This window comes from Epinephelus lanceolatus, chromosome 5 (genome assembly GCF_041903045.1).
Source record: "Epinephelus lanceolatus isolate andai-2023 chromosome 5, ASM4190304v1, whole genome shotgun sequence".
Classification (NCBI taxonomy): domain Eukaryota; kingdom Metazoa; phylum Chordata; class Actinopteri; order Perciformes; family Serranidae; genus Epinephelus; species Epinephelus lanceolatus.
Genome location: NC_135738.1, coordinates 11,272,765 through 11,294,080, shown reverse-complemented (window position 1 = coordinate 11,294,080; position 21,316 = coordinate 11,272,765). Strand labels below are relative to the sequence as shown.

Genomic DNA, 21,316 nt, shown 5'->3' with positions numbered 1-21,316 from the left:
ATCCTGCACTCTAAATCACTTAAATAGTGTTACTTTATTTTGCAATGCATCTTAATTATTCAAGGTATAACTGATGATTTTTATGAAATTCTATGATCTCACAATAAATATGCCAGTTATTTGGGACACTTTTCCTGAGCCACACAAATGTGCTAGCCTTGTGCAGTCAGCCCCATGTCCACAGCACACATTATCATTTGGCTTTAGGGGATAAATGCTCTGGCTTGTTTAGATTTCTGTAAACCAACCACAATTGTCTAGTGAGGCACAAAGTCCACAATGGTGCCTCTGCAAAACACTGCCTGAGGGGAACGTGTTTTGGTGGAACATTTGCACGTGAGGAGGTGAGCACTATCATTAAAAAGAAAATGCAACAGAAAAAAACAGTATCAGATGAATGTGGACTGTGACATTCAACTTCTACTGATAAAGAAAGACACATAATTTGATAACAAAGCAGACGTGCCTTATAGCACGTCCAAATCAACGTCACAACTGGCCATTTTCAGTGTCTACATTGTTAGTTCAGAGGTTGTAATTGTTGTTTCCTGTAGCTAAGAACATTTGTCAAAACAGTAACAGATAGCAGAAGGAAGGGAGAAAGTCAGCCTAAATATCCTGCAAATGGCAGGTAAAGGCCATAGTCATAGTCCACATCCAGTGAGTCAGACTACTGCTGTGCTAACTCCAGATCTGTGTTTCAAACATGAGGCAGCAGATATTGCTGAAGTTGTAATAAACATCACAGCCCTCTACACTGAAGAGTTTCCACTGGCAACACTCTGCTGCAACAGGATAAAAACAAAAAAAATGAGTATGAGGACTGCATGGAGAGGAAGAAGATACGAGAGTGCACTTGGAGGCGGTTGAGAGACATGACACCCTGACCTGATTATCATCTCTCTCTCTCTCTCTCTCTCTCTCTCTCTACATCCGTTATAAACTCTGGACTCAATTTCTACATACACTATTCACAACTTTCTTTATCACTTTTCTTTAAAAGTAGTGAAGAAGTAGCTCATCCTGCACATCACTCCTCGTTCACACAGTGAGTTCCTTTGCTATTAAATTCATGACAATTCACAGCCTGAAAGTCATTTCTCTGTACGAGTTAGAAACCACAACATGTGGTCTCAACAATGAAAGCTTGTTCAGTTAAGTCTTATTAAAAGCTATAAACAGGTTAGATATGAACACATCTCTGTATCTACAGTAGAGTTTAGATCGGGCCCAAAAAATCCAGCCCGACCTGGCCCGAGCACGTTATGTCGGGGACCGGCCCGGCCCGGCCAATTAACTGTAATTATGGGCCTGAGCCCGATTTAAACCCGACATTTTTCAGTAAGTTGGCTGTTATAATTAAGAGTATTAAACCACAATTCTTGTTAATTAATGACAGAAATATAGGGTCTTGATGAATGGCGCAACACAGAAACATAATTATGTAATAAAACAGGTGTTTATTTTAGGATCCCAAGGTCAAACGAAAAAAATGAACAGTGAACTATAACATACAAGATGAACAAAAACTAACTTTGTGCAGCCTCAGTCAGGCTGTGCGCACACAATGTTGCAACATAACTTTGTTGTAACTTTATGTGTCATATTAATTTTACTTTTTATAATACATAGCCTATATGCTTCCCGGGCTCGGGCAGAGAATCTAAGCTCTAATCTACAGTAAGAAGGTCAAAAGACAGCCAAATAATATTATATCATAATTAATATTTCCCTGGGTCCTGGGTCATTTTTAAATTCTTAGAATACTGCTTTGTGCAAAAATGGTAGTGGACAAGTGACAGCAAAACTTGTTCACATTTCCATCTTTTAGCCCAGGGTTCCTGCAGCTCAACACAAGTTAGATTTAAAACTTTATGACTTTTTTAATGCCACTCAGTATGAAATTTCTGGCCAATTTTACAATAACCAAAATTGAAGGAAAAAACAAAACAAAAAGTATGATCAAAAAACTAATTTGTCCAAATATTTATTGTTAGATATAACATTACTTTTTGGTCAAGTTGAAATGGTAGATGATCAACTTCAAACACTGAAAAACAAAATCATTATTTTCAGTGCAACACATGGAAAACTATAAACAGATAATCAAAAAGATAGTATTTGGTTTGCCTTAAACAAAAAAATCTTGTTCATTTGTCCTTTGAATGGATGTGGTAAATGTATTTGCGTATTCCTTCCTCTATCCGGATCTGCCTGATATTAATGCCAGAGGGCAACTGGTAAATTGTCTCAAAAAAATTGATCTTGCCAAATTATTTTATATTTTAGAATGCAATGTTATTGAAAATAATTTGCGATATCCTACTTTTCATGTCACAGGATTTTAAAGACTTCTGAAAGATGAATTTAAGACATTTTAATACCAATTAAGGTCTTATTCTTAGACTAATGATTCCATTGACTTTTAAGACTTTTGAAGGATCCATAGGAACCCGGCTATAACGACAGTCTGGTCTCCCAAGCTTTAACTCTGCCTCTTTTTTTCTTTTTATTTCAGAGCTGAATCGCTGAAGGTATTGTAATTTCTTTTTATCCCTGACTTCCCCCCACCGGCTTCTACAAGATAAATTAGTTGCACTTAAAAGTCCTTTCCTTGTGATTAAGGCTGTGAGAGCCAAAACCTGTATCAAATTTATGACATGTTCACTGTTAACTAGTTGATTTCTAATTATACTAAAAAACAAGCACAAGAAGACTTTCTTTCAAAAGTACTCACTGGCAGGTCGAGAATAGAAAGAGTAAAAAAACTTAAGAAGAGAAGATGATGAGAAACTGGTGTGACTGAGGATAAGAGAAGATGCTTGGAGATGGATAAAGAGAGATATGAGATGAAGGAAAAGTTCACCCCAAAATCAAAAGTACATTTTTTCCTTCCATTTTGTCAGTCTAGATTATTTTGGTGTGAGTTGCCGTGTTTTGTCTGAAGAGATGTCTGCCTTCACTCTAGTTTTTGATGCTTTGAGCAACATAAGCAGCCACCGAGTTCCATTATATTCCAGGGGAGGCAGAAATCTCTATGGCTGATATATTCAACACTTGGCAACTCAAAACAAAACCATCTAGATTTTTGGGGTGAACTGTACCTCTGAGGGAAGGTGGTAAAAGGAGTTAAGTGAGAGAAGGGTTAAAAGGAGACAAAGAGGTAAAGGGAGGTAAGTGAGCCCTTGAATCGGATTGTAATTTTATACTGATTTTAAATGTTTCAATAGCCCCCAAATGGAGTTAAAATACACTGCGATTACACTTCAGACTGTGGTAATTATGTTTTTAGTTCCACATTGATTTTATAACGCAATCATAGCCCCGAGCAGTGCAACAACCACAGACACAGGCCGCTACAGAATGTACAGTTCTACAGTTTTTACTGTAGATGAAACTTCAAGTTGAGTTGTGGTAATGAAAACACAGACACCCAATTCATCCTCCTCTCCAAAGATTTACTGTCATTATCCAAGTTAGTAGATGAACTTGTTAGAAAAGTATCATGTCAGTATTATCACAGTTATGTTTAATATTCACCTAATCTACCTACCACAAAACCTCACCTTCTCTGCTGATCTAATTTTTGTGACAATAAAGAAATTGTGGTTCCAATAATTATTATGTTCTTCAATCTGAAGATGAGGATGATTCTTCTATTCTGCATCCTCTGCCTGATGACTTCTACTGGCCACAATCAGGCTGCAGGTAAATATGGTCCCCAAATCCCACATGACACACTACACGATGTTTTGATGATTACCATACCAGAAAGAGCATGAATGCACCACCTCGGGTGATCTCATGGGGAAGCAGATGTAAACAAAATGGAGACTGGCATGGTGCGACAACACACTGTAATGTTAACAATGCTTTGAGGTGAGAAAAACAAAAGCAGAAGACCAAAACAGTCTGCATAAGAAAAACATCTATAAAAAGTCTACTCTTCAGCGAAAACTGGAGGTAAAACTTTAACTGTCAGTTTAAATATCTGTCAACAGTAGTATGCTCGCTAAAGTTAGCCTCAAGAGCCAGAGTGTTTACCCTTGCTTGGCAACATCGTCAGCTGCTCCATACTGATGTCATCATAAAAGTTATTATACAGATTTATAATTATTGGGGCAGCTCAATGAGTCTGTGAGCAGCTTGGGAGGTTAAAGACTGGATCTGTTAAACTGTGACAGAAAAAAAGTGAAAAAATTAGAATTACTACCCCACGGTTTTATGCCTCTGTGCACCAGTTAAGTTTCTCTTACAGTTTACATCCATGTCTGAGAAAACATGGATGCTTCACACACAGAACTATACAATCAGCAGTTTCAAGGTGGGCACGCAAAATTAGAGTCACCACTTCAGTATCTGACCAAATGTTTCATCATCATTATTATTATTATTATTATTATTATTATTATTTTATCCTATTTGACATTTGTGTTAAGTTTTGTCATAATTAGCATATAAATCCTTGACTTATGGCTAAAAAAAATATTTTGTGAGGTCACAGTGACCTTGACCTTTAACGACAAAATTCTAATCAGTTTATTCTTCATTCCAAGTGAACATTTGTGCCAGATTTGAAGAAATTCTAGATACTATGTTCACAAGAATGAGACAGATATGGTTACAGTGACCTTGACGTTTGACCAACGGCCACCAAAAACTAATCAGTAAATCATTCAGTCCAAAGGGACATTTGTGCCAAATTTGAAGAAACTCCCTTGAGGTGTTCTCAAGAAATCGCTTAACATGGGTGGGACAGACGGACGACCCGGAAACATAATGCCTCTGGCCACGGCTATCACCGGTGCGGACTGTTTCCTTTTTTCAGTTCAAGTTTTGTTTTCATTGCCAAAACTTACTATCACTGATCTAGCTCCATACCTTCCCTGCTCTTCCCAACAGGAGTTCCTGGACCACCTGGACCGCCTGGACCGCCTGGACCACGTGGACCACGTGGAATGATTGGATTTCCTGGACCAGCTGGACCTGCTGGACCTCCTGGAATGACTGGACCACCTGGACCTGCTGCATCCTGTGGACGAGGTTTAATATTTTCTAGATTTTAAAGAGCATATATACTGTTTATTGTATCGGCTTGAGATTTCAGATGTTTACCAGAAAGCTTGTGTTACAAACTGGGCATGAAATTGGAAAGATGTGGGTGATGTCCATGCACAGAGAGTCTAATGAAAGATGCCACTGAGTTGTCCAGTATTTTTGGAGTTTAACCTGTACTGGCACTAAAACTTGTGGTCTCATAGACTGTAGCAACACCTTGCCGACAGCCTGTTAGTCGAGTGGCCCTGCCCTAAAATATGCATAACTTCCAAACCGTTTTTTGTACCAGGCTGTTAACATGTTTATTACTGCTGTACAGTTGAGCATTTTAACACGTGAGTGTGTGGGGATTTACCCTGCTTTGGAATCAGCCTCAAGTGGCCAGTCAAGGAACTGCAGATTTTGGCACATCTGCATTGGCTTTATTTTTAAGCCTTGGATGTTGCCACTTGGTTTTAACTAATGCTTACTTTTATTGATGAATAATTTGTCTATGTTGTTTTTTTGTAATTTTGTTACTTTAATCAATTAATAATTCAAACTACATTTAGTCTGAGACACTTTGGTCTCAGTGCATACATGTGAGAAAAGAGTGAAAATTGAGCCAATTCTGGTTTACTCAACATTCAGCATATTCAGAGAAGGAAAAAAAAGACAAATTAACTTGTGCAAGAAGTGAAGATGAAACTTTTCATTTGTAGGAGGAGCACATCTGACAGTGTGGACTCAGATCCAACTTACTACCCGTTTGGTAACTGAACTTAATCTGTTTCATCCAGATATCTTTGGCCCTATTATGGAGGACCTTGAAACCTTAAAGAAGAGCCTTGCGAAGGTCAAGCTGAGTAAGTATCCTATTCAATCATTACAAGGGAGTGTTACAAGGAATGAGAAAATGTGGAAAGAGATTAGTTATAGTTGTTCAAGAGACACTGCTGTGTTTGATTTCTTGTTGAAATAAGTTGTGTTCATGCTAATGTTGTGCTTAACTATTGCCTCAGTATATTTATTTTAAATGTATCTTTTATTCAGGGAGAATGTTGTCTGAGAAAGGAGCAATGAGAAATATTTTTAGTGAAATGCTGCAATATTTCCTCAGTCTTAATGTATTTACATACAAACTGCATCATTATTGTGGAGGGGGGAAAACTGCAGATATTTCAACATGTTTTTCTTTTGAACATCAAAGCCAGAAAAAAAGAGTTTTTCACCTGTGTATGAGGCTAAAAGAGAGTCTGATATTTTAATGTCAGAGGAACAAACATGTAAAATAAATGTGTTATGCAAAGACATCTGAGCAGAGCTCAAGGGCCAACATGACAACACAGTTTTGAGTGTAGAAAGTGTGTCATCACTGCTTCATTTATTCCTGATGTGTTGCATGTTGTTCTCTTTATTTTCAGCTATAAACTACGACTTTGTCCGCAGCGTTGGTCAGAAATACTTTGTGTCCAACAAGGAGATTGGCTCGTTCTCCAGGGCCGTTGACTTCTGCTCCCAACGAGGCTTAGAGCTGGCTTTACCCCAGAACGAGGAGGAGAACAACATACTGACTCAAGTGTTTGTGGAAAGTAACGAGAACGCCTGGATCAACGTCAACAATAAAGAAGTGGGGAATTTTGAGGCTGATATGAAAAACCAACATCTGGCCTTTACCAAATGGGGAGAGGGGCAGCCAGACAAGTCCATCCAGGATACAGGCTGCACTATGCTGTCAGAAAACGGTATCTGGAAAGTGACACCTGAATGCTCTCTGAATGCTTACATCATTTGTCAGATATAGAAAGTTCTTGTATACAAGATGAGAAACAATTGCTCCTACAAATAACTTTCACATGTTGAACTTCCCCAAAACGATTATCTCAGATCCTTGTCACTACTACAGACATGTATAATTGCATCATCAGCATTGCATTATTAGTGCTGCAAAGATGTATTCCTATATATAAAGGAGTTAAAGCAACAATATGATATATGTATAGAAACAATGGTGAATTCTGAAGGCATTCAGTGTGTCACAATAAAGTGTACGGCAATGAAACAGTCTCATTTCATTCATTTCAAGACTCCTGGCAAATTATTTCCATTTTAACAAGATTGGTAACATGACAATCTGGACATTAAGTATAACTAAAGCAGCTGGCATCTAAGAAGTACTAAAAGTAGAGTCAATGACAGATCAATTAGGAAAGATCTTATAGATGACACATAGAACTCTGGATTGTTCCGAGTATAAGGGTACATTTTGTTACAGAGCTGAGAACACTACAATAGAACAAAGCTCATTCAGGAATAAAAAAAAAGGAAACAAGCATTCTCTGCGACAACAAAGGCTCCCATTCACTGTCTACAGAGCAGCTCCAGACTTTATACCCTATGACATCACAAGTTTGAGACTCACTTCTCTGGTTCCTGGCTTTAAGAGACAGCAGCTCATATTCACAAATACTGATTGAATTTTCCTTGGCTACAGAGATAATATATTAAAAATCTTAATTCAAGTGGTGTTCCCCTTTAATATGATACATCTGTGACCAGTACCAGCACAAAGATGGTTATATTCAGTAGATCCTTTTTTTAATTTGAACTAAAAATGCCTCATTATCATTCACTGCTTTATTTTTGTTTTTGGTTTTAGCTCTTCCTATCTTAAAATCTCAGTAGGCCCTCTGTATATCAGAACTCAGATGGATTACAAAACTAAAACTAAACTCTGAAAACATCATCATCTGCAGTGGGCTGAAATAATGAATTCTTTCAATCTACAATCACAGAATTAAGTGAGATATTTCCAGCATTGATGATTTAACAATCATAAGTAAAAGGTGGGAGTCACAGAGTCACTCACAATACGATGTTTACAATTATTTAACAATACCTCCCACAATAGTGAAAGTATAACGACACAGCAATTCTGCAATACTTGATACATTGCAAGACAATCATCTACAAGACATTACCACATCTGTGTTACTAAAGGCAAAATACTCCTAAAAAGGCAACATTAGAAAGTATGTTGTTATTCACTACATTGTGCTCTTTATCACACTTCAACATGCTTTAACACGCTTTAACAAACACACACAATTATGAGTGTTAGTGCCTTCCTCCATGACATCTTCTTTTTCATTACTGCATAATTGCTTTCCTCTGGCTTTTAAAAGGAATAGGAGATGACGCTGGTTAGTTGAGTTCATGCTATGTCCAAAATACACCAATGATTGACTGAGGGACTTAATACGACCCCTTTGTCCCTTACGTCTTAGGGTGCTTTTACACCTGCCCTGTCTGGTTCGGTTCAATCGAACTCAACTTCGTTTGCCCCCTAAGTGCAGTTCATTTGGGCAGGTGTGAACACAGCAATCACACTCACTTCTTGAAGAGGCGGTCTCAGTCTGGTTACAAACGAACTTTGTGGTGAGAAAGTGCTCCGACCTGTATCTGAACCAACTGCAGTCACATGACACATTTTTTGGGTTAAACATGAGCATGTTACAGTTCTGGAGGATTATTAATGTGCACCTCCTCCTGTACTGCCTTAATATGCACATTCAGCACATCCAATGCATCAAAACATTGTTTTCTAGTTGGAGCCGTGCCCCGTTTTCAAACTGTATGGTTTGACTAAAATGAACAATGACAGCAATGTAGTCCACGATGAGCAGCGCTAAAATCAACCTGCGTAGTTGTCCCTCCATTGTGACATTAGAAAAGTGTCACATTTATCTTGCAAGTGTACTCTTTTTCAACGTTTTGATTACTTCCTGGACTTTTCCTGCATGGAAATTCTGACCAATCAAGAGCAGCTTTCTCTCGCAAGGCATTTGATCTGGTCCACTTGTAAATGCTGCCGTGAGAACACAAACCAACTCTAGGCAATAATACAACTTTGTAACAAAATCAGTCCCTGATTCAGACCAAAGCAAGACAACTCGAGGTCTAAAAGCATGTTTACGTGGCACCCAGATTTGTGCCATTTCACTAGAAAAGTGGAGTTGGACTTGCCCGAAATGCACTTGCATCCTGCACTCTAAATCACTTAAATAGTGTTACTTTATTTTGCAATGCATCTTAATTATTCAAGGTATAACTGATGATTTTTATGAAATTCTATGATCTCACAATAAATATGCCAGTTATTTGGGACACTTTTCCTGAGCCACACAAATGTGCTAGCCTTGTGCAGTCAGCCCCATGTCCACAGCACACATTATCATTTGGCTTTAGGGGATAAATGCTCTGGCTTGTTTAGATTTCTGTAAACCAACCACAATTGTCTAGTGAGGCACAAAGTCCACAATGGTGCCTCTGCAAAATACTGCCTGAGGGGAAATTATTTTGGTGGAACATTTGCACGTGAGGAGGTGAGCACTATCATTAAAAAGAAAATGCAACAGAAAAAAAACAGTATCAGATGAATGTGGACTGTGACATTCAACTTCTACTGAGAAAGAAAGACACATAATTTGATAACAAAGCAGACATGCCTTATAGCACGTTCCAAATCAACGTCACAACTGGCCATTTTCAGTGTCTACATTGTTAGTTCAGAGGTTGTAATTGTTGTTTCCTGTAGCTAAGAACATTTGTCAAAACAGTAACAGATAGCAGAAGGAAGGGAGAAAGTCAGCCTAAATATCCTGCAAATGGCAGGTAAAGGCCATAGTCATAGTCCACATCCAGTGAGTCAGACTACTGCTGTGCTAACTCCAGATCTGTGTTTCAAACATGAGGCAGCAGATATTGCTGAAGTTGTAATAAACATCACAGCCCTCTACACTGAAGAGTTTCCACTGGCAACACTCTGCTGCAACAGGATAAAAACAAAAAAAAAACATTAAAAAAAAGGACAAACAAAAAAACAGTGGCCACTAGATGTAACTTCAATTCTGTGAGTATGAGGACTGCATGGAGAGGAAGAAGATACGAGAGTGCACTTGGAGGCGGTTGAGAGACATGACACCCTGACCTGATTATCATAGTTAATCATCTCTCTCTCTCTCTCTCTCTCTCTCTCTCTCTCTCTCTCTCTCTCTCTCTCTCTCTCAACATCCGTTATAAACTCTGGACTCAATTTCTACATACACTATTCACAACTTTCTTTATCACTTTTCTTTAAAAGTAGTGAAGAAGTAGCTCATCCTGCACATCACTCCTCGTTCACACAGTGAGTTCCTTTGCTATTAAATTCATGACAATTCACAGCCTGAAAGTCATTTCTCTGTACGAGTTAGAAACCACAACATGTGGTCTCAACAATGAAAGCTTGTTCAGTTAAGTCTTATTAAAAGCTATAAACAGGTTAGATATGAACACATCTCTGTATCTACAGTAGAGCTTAGATCGGGCCCAAGAAATCCAGCCCGACCCGGCCCGAGCACGTGCACGTTATGTCCGGGACCAGCCCGGCCCGTCCAATTAACTGTAATTATGGGCCCGAGCCCGATTTAAACCAGACATTTTTCAATAAGTTGGCTGTTACAATTAAGAGTATTAAACCACAATTCTTGTTATTTTAATGACAGAAATATAGGGTCTTGATGAATGGCACAACACAGAAGCATGATTATGTAATAAAACAGGTGTTTATTTTAGGATCCCAAGGTCAAACGAAAAAAAATGAACAGTGAACTATAACATACAAGATGAACAAAAACTAACTTTGTGCAGCCTCAGTCAGGCTGTGCGCACACAATGTTGCAACATAACTTTGTTGTAACTTTATGTGTCATATTAATTTTACTTTTTATAATACATAGCCTATATGCTTCCCGGGCTCGGGCAGAAATCTACAGTAAGAAGGTCAAAAGACAGCCAAATAATGTTATATCATAATTAATATTTCCCTGGGTCCTGGGTCATTTTTAAATTCTTAGAATACTGCTTTGTGCAAAAATGGTAGTGGACAAGTGACAGCAAAACTTGTTCACATTTCCATCTTTTAGCCCAGGGTTCCTGCAGCTCAAGACAAGTTAGATTTAAAACTTCATGACTTTTTTAATGCCACTCAGTATGAAATTTCTGGCCAATTTTACAATAACCAAAATTGAAGGAAAAAACAAAACAAAAAGTATGATCAAAAAACTAATTTGTCCAAATATTTATTGTTAGATATAACATTACTTTTTGGTCAAGTTGAAATGGTAAATGATCAACTTCAAACACTGAAAAACAAAATCATTATTTTCAGTGCAACACATGGAAAACTATGAACATAATGTCAAAAAGATAGTATTTGGTTTGCCTTAAACAAAAAAATCTTGTTCATTTGTCCTTTAAATGGATGTGGTAAATGTATTTGCGTATTCCTTCCTCTATCCGGATCTGCCTGATATTAATGCCAGAGGGCAACTGGTAAATTATCTAAAAAAAAAAATTGATCTTGCCAAATTATTTTATATTTTAAAATGCAATGTTATTGAAAATAATTTGCGATATCCTACTTTTCATATCATAGGATTTAAAGACATTAGAAAGATGAATTTAAGACATTTTAATACCAATTAAGGTCTTATTCTTAGACTAATGATTCAATTGACTTTTAAGACTTTTGAAGGATCCATAGGAACCCGGCTATAACAACAGTCTGGTCTCCCAAGCTTTAACTCTGCCTCTTTTTTTCTTTTTAATTTCAGAGCTGAATCGCTGAAGGTATTGTAATTTCTTTTTATCCCTGACTTCCCCCCACCGGCTTCTACAAGACAAATTAGTTGCACTTAGAAGTCCTTTTCTTGTGATTAAGGCTGTGAGAGCCAAAACCTGTATCAAATTTATGACATGTTTACTGTTAACTAGTTGTTTTCTAATCATACTAAAAAACAAGCACAAGAAGACTTTCTTTCAAAAGTACTCACTGGCAGGACGAGAAAAGAAAGAGTAAAAAAACTTCAGAAGAGAAGATGATGAGAAACTGGTGTGACTGTGGATAAAAGAAGATGCTTGGAGATGGATAAAGAGATAAATGAGATGAAGGAAAAGTTCACCCCAAAATCAAAAGTACATTTTTTTCCCTCCATTTTGTCAGTCTAGATTATTTTGGTGTGAGTTGCCATGTTTTGTCTGAAGAGATGTCTGCCTTCACTCTAGTTTTTGATGCTTTGGGCAACATAAGCAGCCACCGAGTTCCATTATATTCCAGGGGAGGCAGAAATCCCTACAGCTGATATATTCAACACTTGGCAACTCAAAACAAAACCATCTAGAGTTTTGGGGTGAACTGTACCTCTGAGGGAAGGTGGTAAAAGGAGTTAAGTGAGAGAAGGGTTAAAAGGAGACAAAGAGGTAAAGGGAGGTAAGTGAGCCCTTGAATTGGATTGTAATTTTATACTGATTTTAAATGTTTCAATAGCCCCCAAATGGAGTTAAAATACACTGCGATTACACTTCAGACTGTGGTAATTATGTTTTTAGTTCCACATTGATTTTATAACGCAATCATAGCCCCGAGCAGTGCAACAACCACAGACACAGGCCGCTACAGAATGACACATGGAGGCGTTTTTACTGTAGATGAAACTTCAAGTTGAGTTGTGGTAATGAAAACACAGACACCCAATTCATCCTCCTCTCCAAAGATTTACTGTCATTATCCAAGTTAGTAGATGAACTTGTTAGAAAAGTATCATGTCAGTATTATCACAGTTATGTTTAATATTTACCTAATCTACCTACCACAAAATCTCACCTTCTCTGCTGATCTAATTCTTGTAACAATAAAGAAATTGTGGTTACAATAATTATTATGTTCTTCATTCTGAAGATGAGGATGATTCTTCTATTCTGCATCCTCTGCCTGATGACTTCTACTGGCCACAATCAGGCTGCAGGTAAATATGGTCCCTGAATCCCGCATGACACACTACACGATGTTTTAATGATTACCATACCAGAAAGAGCATGAATGCACCACCTCGGGTGATCTCATGGGGAAGCAGATGTAAACAAAATGGAGACTGGTGTGGTGCAACAACACACTGTAATGTTAACAATGCTTTCAGGTGAGAAAAACAAAAGCAGAAGACCAAAACAGTCTGCATGAGAAAAACATCTATAAAAAGTCTACTCTTCAGAGAAAACTGGAGGTAAAACTTTAACTGTCAGTTTAAATATCTGTCAACAGTAGTATGCTCGCTAAAGTTAGCCTCAAGAGCTAGAGTGTTTACCCTTGCTTGGCAACATCGTCAGCTGCTCAATACTGATGTAATCATAAAAGTTATTATACAGATTTACAATTATCGGGGCAGCTCAATGAGTCTGTGAGCAGCTCAGGAGGTTTAAGACTGGATCTGTTAAACTGTGACAGAAAAAAAGTGAAAAACTAGAATTACTACCCCACGGTTTTATGCCTCTGTGCACCAGTTAAGTTTCTCTTACAGTTTACATCCATGTTTGAGAAAACATAGATGCTTCACACACAGAAGAACTATACAGTCAGCACAGTTTCAAGGTGGGCACGCAAAATTAGAGTCACCACTTCAGTGTCTGTTTCATTATTATTATTATTACTTTATCCTTTTTGACTTTTGTGTTAAGTTTTGTCATAATTAGCATATAAATCCTTGACTTATGGCTAAAAACATTTTGTGAGGTCACAGTGACCTTGACCTTTAACGACAAAATTCTAATCAGTTTATTCTTCATTCCAAGTGAACATTTGCGCCAGATTTGAAGAAATTCTCTCAAAGTATTCTTGTGATATCACACTGACAAGAATGAGACAGATGAGGTCACACTGATCTTGAACCCTGACCTATGACCACCAAAATCTAATCAGATCATTGTTGAGTCTACGTGAACCTTTGTGCCTAATTTGAAGAAATTCCTACAAGCAGTTCTTGAAATATCGTGTTCCAGAATGAGGTGGATGTAAGGTCATGCAGACATCAACCTTTGACCCCTGACCACCAAAATCTAATCAGATGATTGTTGAGTCTCAGTGGACCTCTGTACCAAATATGAAGAAATTCCCCGTAGGTGTCCTTGAGATACTATGTTCACAAGAATGAGACAGATATGGTTACAGTGACCTTGACATTTGACCAACGGCCACCAAAAACTAATCAGTAAATCATTCAGTCCAAAGGGACATTTGTGCCAAATTTGAAGAAACTCCCTTGAGGTGTTCTTAAGAAATCGCTTAACATGGGTGGGACAGACGGACAACCCGAAAACATAATGCCTCTGGCCACGGCTATCACCGGTGCTGGGTGTTTCCTTTTTCAGTTCAAATTTTGTTTTCATTGCCAAAACTTACTATCACTGTTCTAGCTCCATACGTTCCCTGCTCTTCCCAACAGGAGTTCCTGGACCACCTGGACCACGTGGACCTGCTGGACCACGTGGACCTGCTGGACCACATGGACCTGTTGGACCTGCTGGACCTATTGGACCTATTGGACCTCGTGGAATGACTGGACCGCCTGGACCGCCTGGACCTGCTGGACATTTTGGACCTCCTGGAATGACTGGACCACCTGGACCTGCTGCATTCTGTGAACGAGGTTTCATATTTTCTAGATTTTAAAGAGCATATATACTGTTTATTGTATCAAATTATTTTCACCAACTGAGTAATTGCTGTTTGTCATTTAATAAAATGTAAGATGCAGCAGTTGTACAACCTGAGCAAGGTTCAGTCTTCATTGATACACAAAGAAATCTCAATACACACAGACTCACTCATTGTTTAGGAGATGTCAATAGATACACTAGGGGTGGACACATACACCGCGTCCAAGTTCACTATAATACTAACTCTTTTTTAAAGGTATTTATTTTTGTTGAGGCTATGTCTGAGTGATATTTTTTCAACTCTTTTAAACTCTGAGCCCATAATTTCTAAGTCTTACACACAATGCAATTTAAAAGGGTCAATTTCACTCAGCAGGATCAGTGTACTCATCAAGATAAGAACAACATAACCTGTGACAACACTTTCATGTCTGAGAAAATAACTGGCAATGTAATCAGGATAATCTAGGCTTGAGATTTCAGATGTTTACCAGAAAGCTTGTGGTACAAACTGGGCATGAGATTGGAAAGATGTGGGTGATGTCCATGCACAGAGAGTCTAATGAAAGATGCCACTGAGCTGTCCAGTATTTTTGGAGTTTAACCTGTACTGGCACTAAAACTTGTGGTCTCATAGACTGTAGCAACACCTTGCCGACAGCCTGTTAGTCGAGTGGCCCTGCCCTAAAATATGCATAACTTCCAAACCGTTTTTTGTACCAGGCTGTTAACATGTTTATTACTGCTGTACAGTTGAGCATTTTAACACGCGAGTCTGTGGGGATTTACCCTGTTTTGGAATCAGCCTCAAGTGGCCAGTCAAGGAACTGCAGATTTTGGCACATCTGCATTGCCTTTATTCTTCAGCCTTGGAGGTTGCCACTTGGTTTTAACTAATGCTTACTTTTATTGAATAATTTGTCTGTGTTTTTTTGTAATTTTGTTAGTTTAATCAATTAATTATTCAAACTACATTTAGTCTGAGACACTTTGGTCTCGGTGCAGACATGAGAGAAAAGAGTGAAAATTGAGCCAATTCTGGTTTACTCAACATTCAGCATATTCAGAGAAGGAAAAAAAAAGACAAATTAACTTGTGCAAGAAGTGAAGATGAAACTTTTCATTTGTAGAAGGTGCACATCTGACAGTGTGGACTCAGATCCAACTTACTACCCGTTTGGTAACTGAACTTAATCTGTTTCATCCAGATATCTTTGACCCTATTATGGAGGAACTTGAAACCTTGAAGAGCCTTGTGAAGTCCAAGCTGAGTAAGTATCCTATTCAATTATTACAAGGGAGTGTTACAAGGAATGAGAACATTGTTCAAGAGACACTGCTTTGTTTGATTTCTAGGGCTGTAGTCAACCAAAGAAAATCTTGGTCGACTAAAGTCACACATAATCTTCAACTAATCGATTAGTCGTGGGCAAAAAAAAATCTGCACATTATTTTTACTTCTGCGGTGGTGTGTCTGTGTCACTCTGCAGTTACAGCTCCAAAACACTAGTCAGCGGTGGAGGACTGTGTTACGTGCTGTAAAGTTTAGTTCAAATCAAACTTTATTCATATAGTTGATTCAAAACACACATTAAATATGGCTTAATAGAGACAATTTCAAACACAAGTCCGGAAATTGGCTTCACTATATATCGCAGACCTGACAGACAAACACTCACGGTCGGGCATGTAAACTGACCAGGGCTCAACAATAATGACTGCCCGATTGCCCGGGGCAAGTAAAACTCACGGTCGGGCATGTAAACTAACAACTCACTTGCCCGATCGGGCAAGTTGCTAAAAATAGTAAAAGTTAATAACTAATTGATAAAATAAATGTATTTTAAAACGTGCTCTTCGGCTCTGATGCAGCGGTCTCTGCCTGAAGTCACAGGCACAGCTGTGTAATAATGTCCTGCCCACAGCCCCCATAGATATTATTTTGCGCAACGGACGCTTCATATAATAACTAACAATATAATATTTATGGTGTTATGCCATCGTGTCATTTCTGTCTCTACATGGTCACGCATTAACAATTCTCCTCTGCTCTCTGTATCGCGCACGGCGGATTTCCGCCACACACCCGTTAAAGGGTTTTTTTTGGGGAGTTTTTCCTTATCCGCTGCGAGGGTCATAAGGACAGAGGGATGTTGTATGCTGTAAAGCCCTGTGAGGCAAATTGTGATTTGTGATATTGGGCTTTATAAATAAAATTGATTGATTGATTGATTGACACAGGTGAGCACGCTAGAGCGGCTCGGGCCGCATTTTCCTGACCAAACCTGACCCCGAGCCTGGTGCAGTTTGTCAGCTGACAAAGTTATTGTTATGGACACTGTGTAAATAACCATCAACAGACTGCTGTTAGGCACAGACAAACAGCCGCTCGCACAGCAGCGTAGCAAGGCACTCCTGCTGAGCTTGTGTTGCGTTCAGGTGCTGTCATGTACATAACAACTTCCAACACTTAAATAGGTCATAGCACAAAACAGCAGCATGTCAAGTGACATTTTACTTTATTATATTCAATAAAATTGTATGTTCCTAAATCTTGAGACACCTCATATGTAAGCTAGACAGACATTTCACCTGCTCATACTGTGCTGTGTTGAGGAATCTTTACGATTAATTAACCGTGGCGTTTAAAATCGCGGTTAATAGTGAAATCAAGTAATCGTGACATCCCTAGCGTTGAACCCTGTCTGGACACACTTTCCCCACCAATACAACATGCTAACGTTATTAGCACAAGTCTATGGCATTTTACATTGTATGAACTAGCCTAGCGTCTAGCTATCTTTTCCTCTTCTCATATAAAGCCAAGGACAACAGCAACATTTAACAAAGGTAACGGTACATAATTTGGCTCCATTACAGCTCACAACATTCACCGACAAAACAACTGTCTTATACTAAACACGTTTGCCAAGCAAATACAACATGCTAACGTTATTAGCACAAGTCTATGGCATTGTACATGGTATAAATTAGCCTAGCGACGAGTGGAGATTTCCTCTGTTCATATGAAGCCAGGTTAAATCCCGAAGTATAAATCCCTGAAGGATAAATCACACACAAGACTTAAAATGCTATTTTAGTGGAGGCTTTACTGTCTTCACAATTTATTGTTTCTTATCTGTGAAGTACAAGTAAATACAAGCTTCGTTTCCACTAGTGATGTGACGTTCGTGAATGAGCCGACTCTTTTGAGTAAATGAGTGAACCGGCTCTTTAGAATGAACAAGCCAGTTCCTAATTTCTTTGTTTTTTGCTTTAATTTACTCTGTATCCATTAATTTCAGATTTGTTTGATCCGGAACAAGTTGAGAGAGACTAGTTTGTGAGGGAGAAAGACTCGTTCACTTCAAAGAGCCAGTTCAAAGACTCATGCTCCGAGAACGAGAAATCCCATCACTAGATTCCACTGAGGGAAATGGTTTCAGCTTACATAAACAGACAGGAGGTCTGCGTCCAGTGTTGCAAGATCTCGCGAGACAACTAAGCAACCAGGCCTGTGAAAACAAGCCCAAAACAAGCGACTTTTTCTACGGAGCCCCCCTAGGTCCCGGGGAGAGAAAATTAAATCAACTGTGTGCATGGTTTTACAATCCATGGGGACGGATTTTTAACTGTGGGTACAGATTGTCAATTTACATCCATGTGGACAGATAAGTAAACTGTGCGCAGTTTTGCAAAACTGTACCCACGGTACACAGTTTATTTATTTTTCTCCCCCCTGAGCTTCAGGACAATGACCACAAGAGGGAGTTAAACTACCTTTTAACATTATTTAACATTAGAAAACAGATGGGATATCAAATATAGACTGATGTACCAAGTACATTATATACACAGTAAACCTCTGATCATTTAAATTTGCACACACAAATGAATATCACCCTGAATTCACAAATTCTTTATTTATTATTGCTTTTTATGCACTCATCTAACTTTTTTCTTTAAGTTACAGGACTGATGTTTTCCTAACCAGAAAAAACACATTACCTTGCTCTGCCTCTGATTGGCTAGTACTCGTTGCCATCAGGGTCAGAGCCAATTAGAAGCAGGATGCGGGTGGGAAAAAACTCTGCTGTCTCCTGTGTGTATGGGGAAAGGGGAGGGACAGAGGGAGCAGGCAAGACAAACTATCCTATGTTTAAATAACATGTTGAAAATATCTGCTTGACAAATTATTATGGAGCTGGGAACAAGCCCAAATAAGCAACTACGCTTTAGAAACAAGCCCAAAAAACCGCGACCCGCGACTACCAATATTTGTAAGCGACTTTACAGAAAAACAAGCCCAAAGTCGCTTATAATAAGCGGACTTGGCAACACTGTCTGCGTCACCGCAATGCTGAGCATGAGGGTGGGCGAGTCCAACTCTCTGTCAACAACAGGGGTGTTTTGAAAACACCCCCATTTTCACAGGTAACTTAGTCTGTCCCCCCACCGCAGGAAATAATGGATTAATCCTCGAAAGTTGTTGATGTAGCACTTTTCTGCTCATGAAAGTACCACGGCGATTATTCGACTAATGAGAATTTGGTCGGACAAGAGCATATCGACCAAATAATCGACTAGTCGATCAGGAAACTACAACCCTATTGATTTCTTGTTGAAATAAGTTGTGTTCATGCTAATGTTGTGCTTTTAATATTGCCTCAGTATATTTGTTTTTCTGCATCTTTTATTCAGGGAGGATGTTGTCTGAGAAAAGAGCAATGAGAAATATTTTTAGTAAAATGCTGCAATATTTCCTCAATCTTAATGTATTTACATACAAACTGCATCATTATTGTGGAGGGGAGAAAACTGCAGATATTTCAACATGTTTTTCTTTTGAACATCAAAGCCAGAAAAAAGACTGTTTTTCACCTGTGTATGAGGCTAAAAGAGAGTGATATTTTAATGTCAGAGGAACAAACGTGAAATAAATGTGTTATGCAAAGACATCTGAGCAGAGCTCGAAGGGCAACATGCCAACACAGTTTTGAGTGTAAAAAGTGTGTTATCACTGCTTCATTTATTCCTGATGTGTTGCATGTTGTTCTCTTTATTTTCAGCTATAAACTACGACTTTGTCCGCAGCGTTGGTCAGAAATACTTTGTGTCCAACAAGGAGATGGGCTCGTTCTCCAGGGCCGTTGACTTCTGCTCCCAACGAGACTTAGAGTTGGCTTTACCCCAGAACGAGGAGGAGAACAACATACTGACTCAAGTGTTTGTGGAAAGTAACGAGAACGCCTGGATCAACGTCAACAATAAAGCAGTGGGGAATTTTGAGGCTGATATGAAAAACCAACATCTGGCCTTTACCAAATGGGGAGAGGGGCAGCCAGACAAGTCCATCCAGGATACAGGCTGCACTATGCTGTCAGAAAACGGTGTCTGGAAAGTGACACCTGAATGCTCTCTGAATGCTTACATCATTTGTCAGATATAGAAAGTTCTTGTATCCAAGATGAGAAACAATTGCTCCTAGAAATAATAACTTTCACGTTTCCCCAAAACGATTATCTCAGATCCTTGTCACTACTACAGACATGTATAATTGCATCATTAGCATTGCATTATTAGTGCTGCAAAGATGTATTCCTATATATAAAGGAGTAAAAGGAACAATATGAAATATGTATAGAAACAATGGTGAATTCTGAAGGCATTCAGTGTGTCACAATAAAGTGTATGGCAATGAAACAGTCTCATTTCATTCATTTCAAGACTCCTGGCAAATTATTTCCATTTTAACAAGATTGGTAACATGACAATCTGGACATTAAGTATAACTAAAGCAGCTGGCATCTAAGAAGTACTAAAAGTAGAGTCAATGACAGATCAATTAGGAAAGATCTTATAGATGACACATAGAACTCTGGATTGTTCCGAGTATAAGGGTACATTTTGTTTCAGAGCTGAGAACACTACAATAGAACAAAGCTCATTCAGGAATAAAAAAAAAAGGAAACAAGCATTCTCTGGGACAACAAAGGCTCCCATTCACTGTCTACAGAGCAGCTCCAGACTTTATACCCTATGACATCACAAGTTTGAGACTCACTTCTCTGGTTTCTGGCTTTAAGAGACAGCAGCTCATATTCACAAATATTGATTGAATTTTCCTTGGCTACAGAGATAATATATTAAAAATCTTAATTCAAGTGGTGTTCCCCTTTAATATGATACATCTGTGACCAGTACCAGCACAAAGATGGTTATATTCAGTAGATCCTTTTTTTAATTTGAACTAAAAATGCCTCATTATCATTCACTGCTTTATTTTTGTTTTTGGTTTTAGCTCTTCCCATCTTAAAATCTCAGTAGGCCCTCTGTATATCAGAACTCAGATGGATTACAAAACTAAAACTAAACTCTGAAAACATCATCATCTGCAGTGGGCTGAAATAATGAATTCTTTCAATCTACAATCACAGAATTAAGTGAGATATTTCCAGCATTGATGATTTAACAATCATAAGTAAAAGGTGGGAGTCACAGAGTCACTCACAATACGATGTTTACAATTATTTAACAATACCTCCCACAATAGTGAAAGTATAACGACACAGCAATTCTGCAATACTTGATACATTGCAAGACAATCATCTACAAGACATTACCACATCTGTGTTACTAAAGGCAAAATACTCCTAAAAAGGCAACATTAGAAAGTATGTTGTTATTCACTACATTGTGCTCTTTATCACACTTCAACATGCTTTAACACGCTTTAACAAACACACAC

General features: G+C 38.5%; 2 protein-coding genes across 2 annotated transcripts; both read left to right on the top strand.

Annotated features, from left to right (window-relative positions):
- The first annotated feature begins 954 nt into the window (after window positions 1–954).
- Window positions 955–7,099, top strand: LOC117262092 (phospholipase A2 inhibitor subunit A-like). Its single transcript, XM_078168361.1, has 6 exons — window positions 955–1,048; window positions 2,519–2,534; window positions 3,642–3,708; window positions 4,903–5,043; window positions 5,838–5,903; window positions 6,462–7,099. The coding sequence occupies exons 3-6, from the start codon at window positions 3,642–3,644 to the stop codon at window positions 6,839–6,841; spliced, it is 654 nt and encodes a 217-aa protein (XP_078024487.1). The 5' UTR covers window positions 955–1,048; window positions 2,519–2,534; the 3' UTR covers window positions 6,842–7,099.
- Window positions 7,100–10,097: 2,998 nt separating this feature from the next.
- On the top strand, window positions 10,098–20,266 carry LOC117261967 (phospholipase A2 inhibitor subunit A-like). Its single transcript, XM_078167708.1, has 6 exons — window positions 10,098–10,225; window positions 11,694–11,709; window positions 12,818–12,884; window positions 14,355–14,558; window positions 15,777–15,839; window positions 19,638–20,266. Exons 3-6 carry the CDS (start codon window positions 12,818–12,820, stop codon window positions 20,015–20,017), a joined length of 714 nt encoding a protein of 237 aa, XP_078023834.1. The 5' UTR covers window positions 10,098–10,225; window positions 11,694–11,709; the 3' UTR covers window positions 20,018–20,266.
- Window positions 20,267–21,316: the final 1,050 nt, after the last annotated feature.

Bases quoted from the DNA above. Each gene is read 5' to 3' on its own strand.
- LOC117262092 (XM_078168361.1), top strand. From the start codon at position 3,642: ATGAGGATGATTCTTCTATTCTGCATCCTCTGCCTGATGACTTCTACT. The intron at 3,709-4,902 runs GTAAATATGGTC...TCTTCCCAACAG, and splicing joins TGGCCACAATCAGGCTGCAG to GAGTTCCTGGACCACCTGGA. The intron at 5,904-6,461 runs GTAAGTATCCTA...CTTTATTTTCAG, and splicing joins CCTTGCGAAGGTCAAGCTGA to CTATAAACTACGACTTTGTC.
- LOC117261967 (XM_078167708.1), top strand. From the start codon at position 12,818: ATGAGGATGATTCTTCTATTCTGCATCCTCTGCCTGATGACTTCTACT. The intron at 12,885-14,354 runs GTAAATATGGTC...TCTTCCCAACAG, and splicing joins TGGCCACAATCAGGCTGCAG to GAGTTCCTGGACCACCTGGA. The intron at 15,840-19,637 runs GTAAGTATCCTA...CTTTATTTTCAG, and splicing joins CCTTGTGAAGTCCAAGCTGA to CTATAAACTACGACTTTGTC.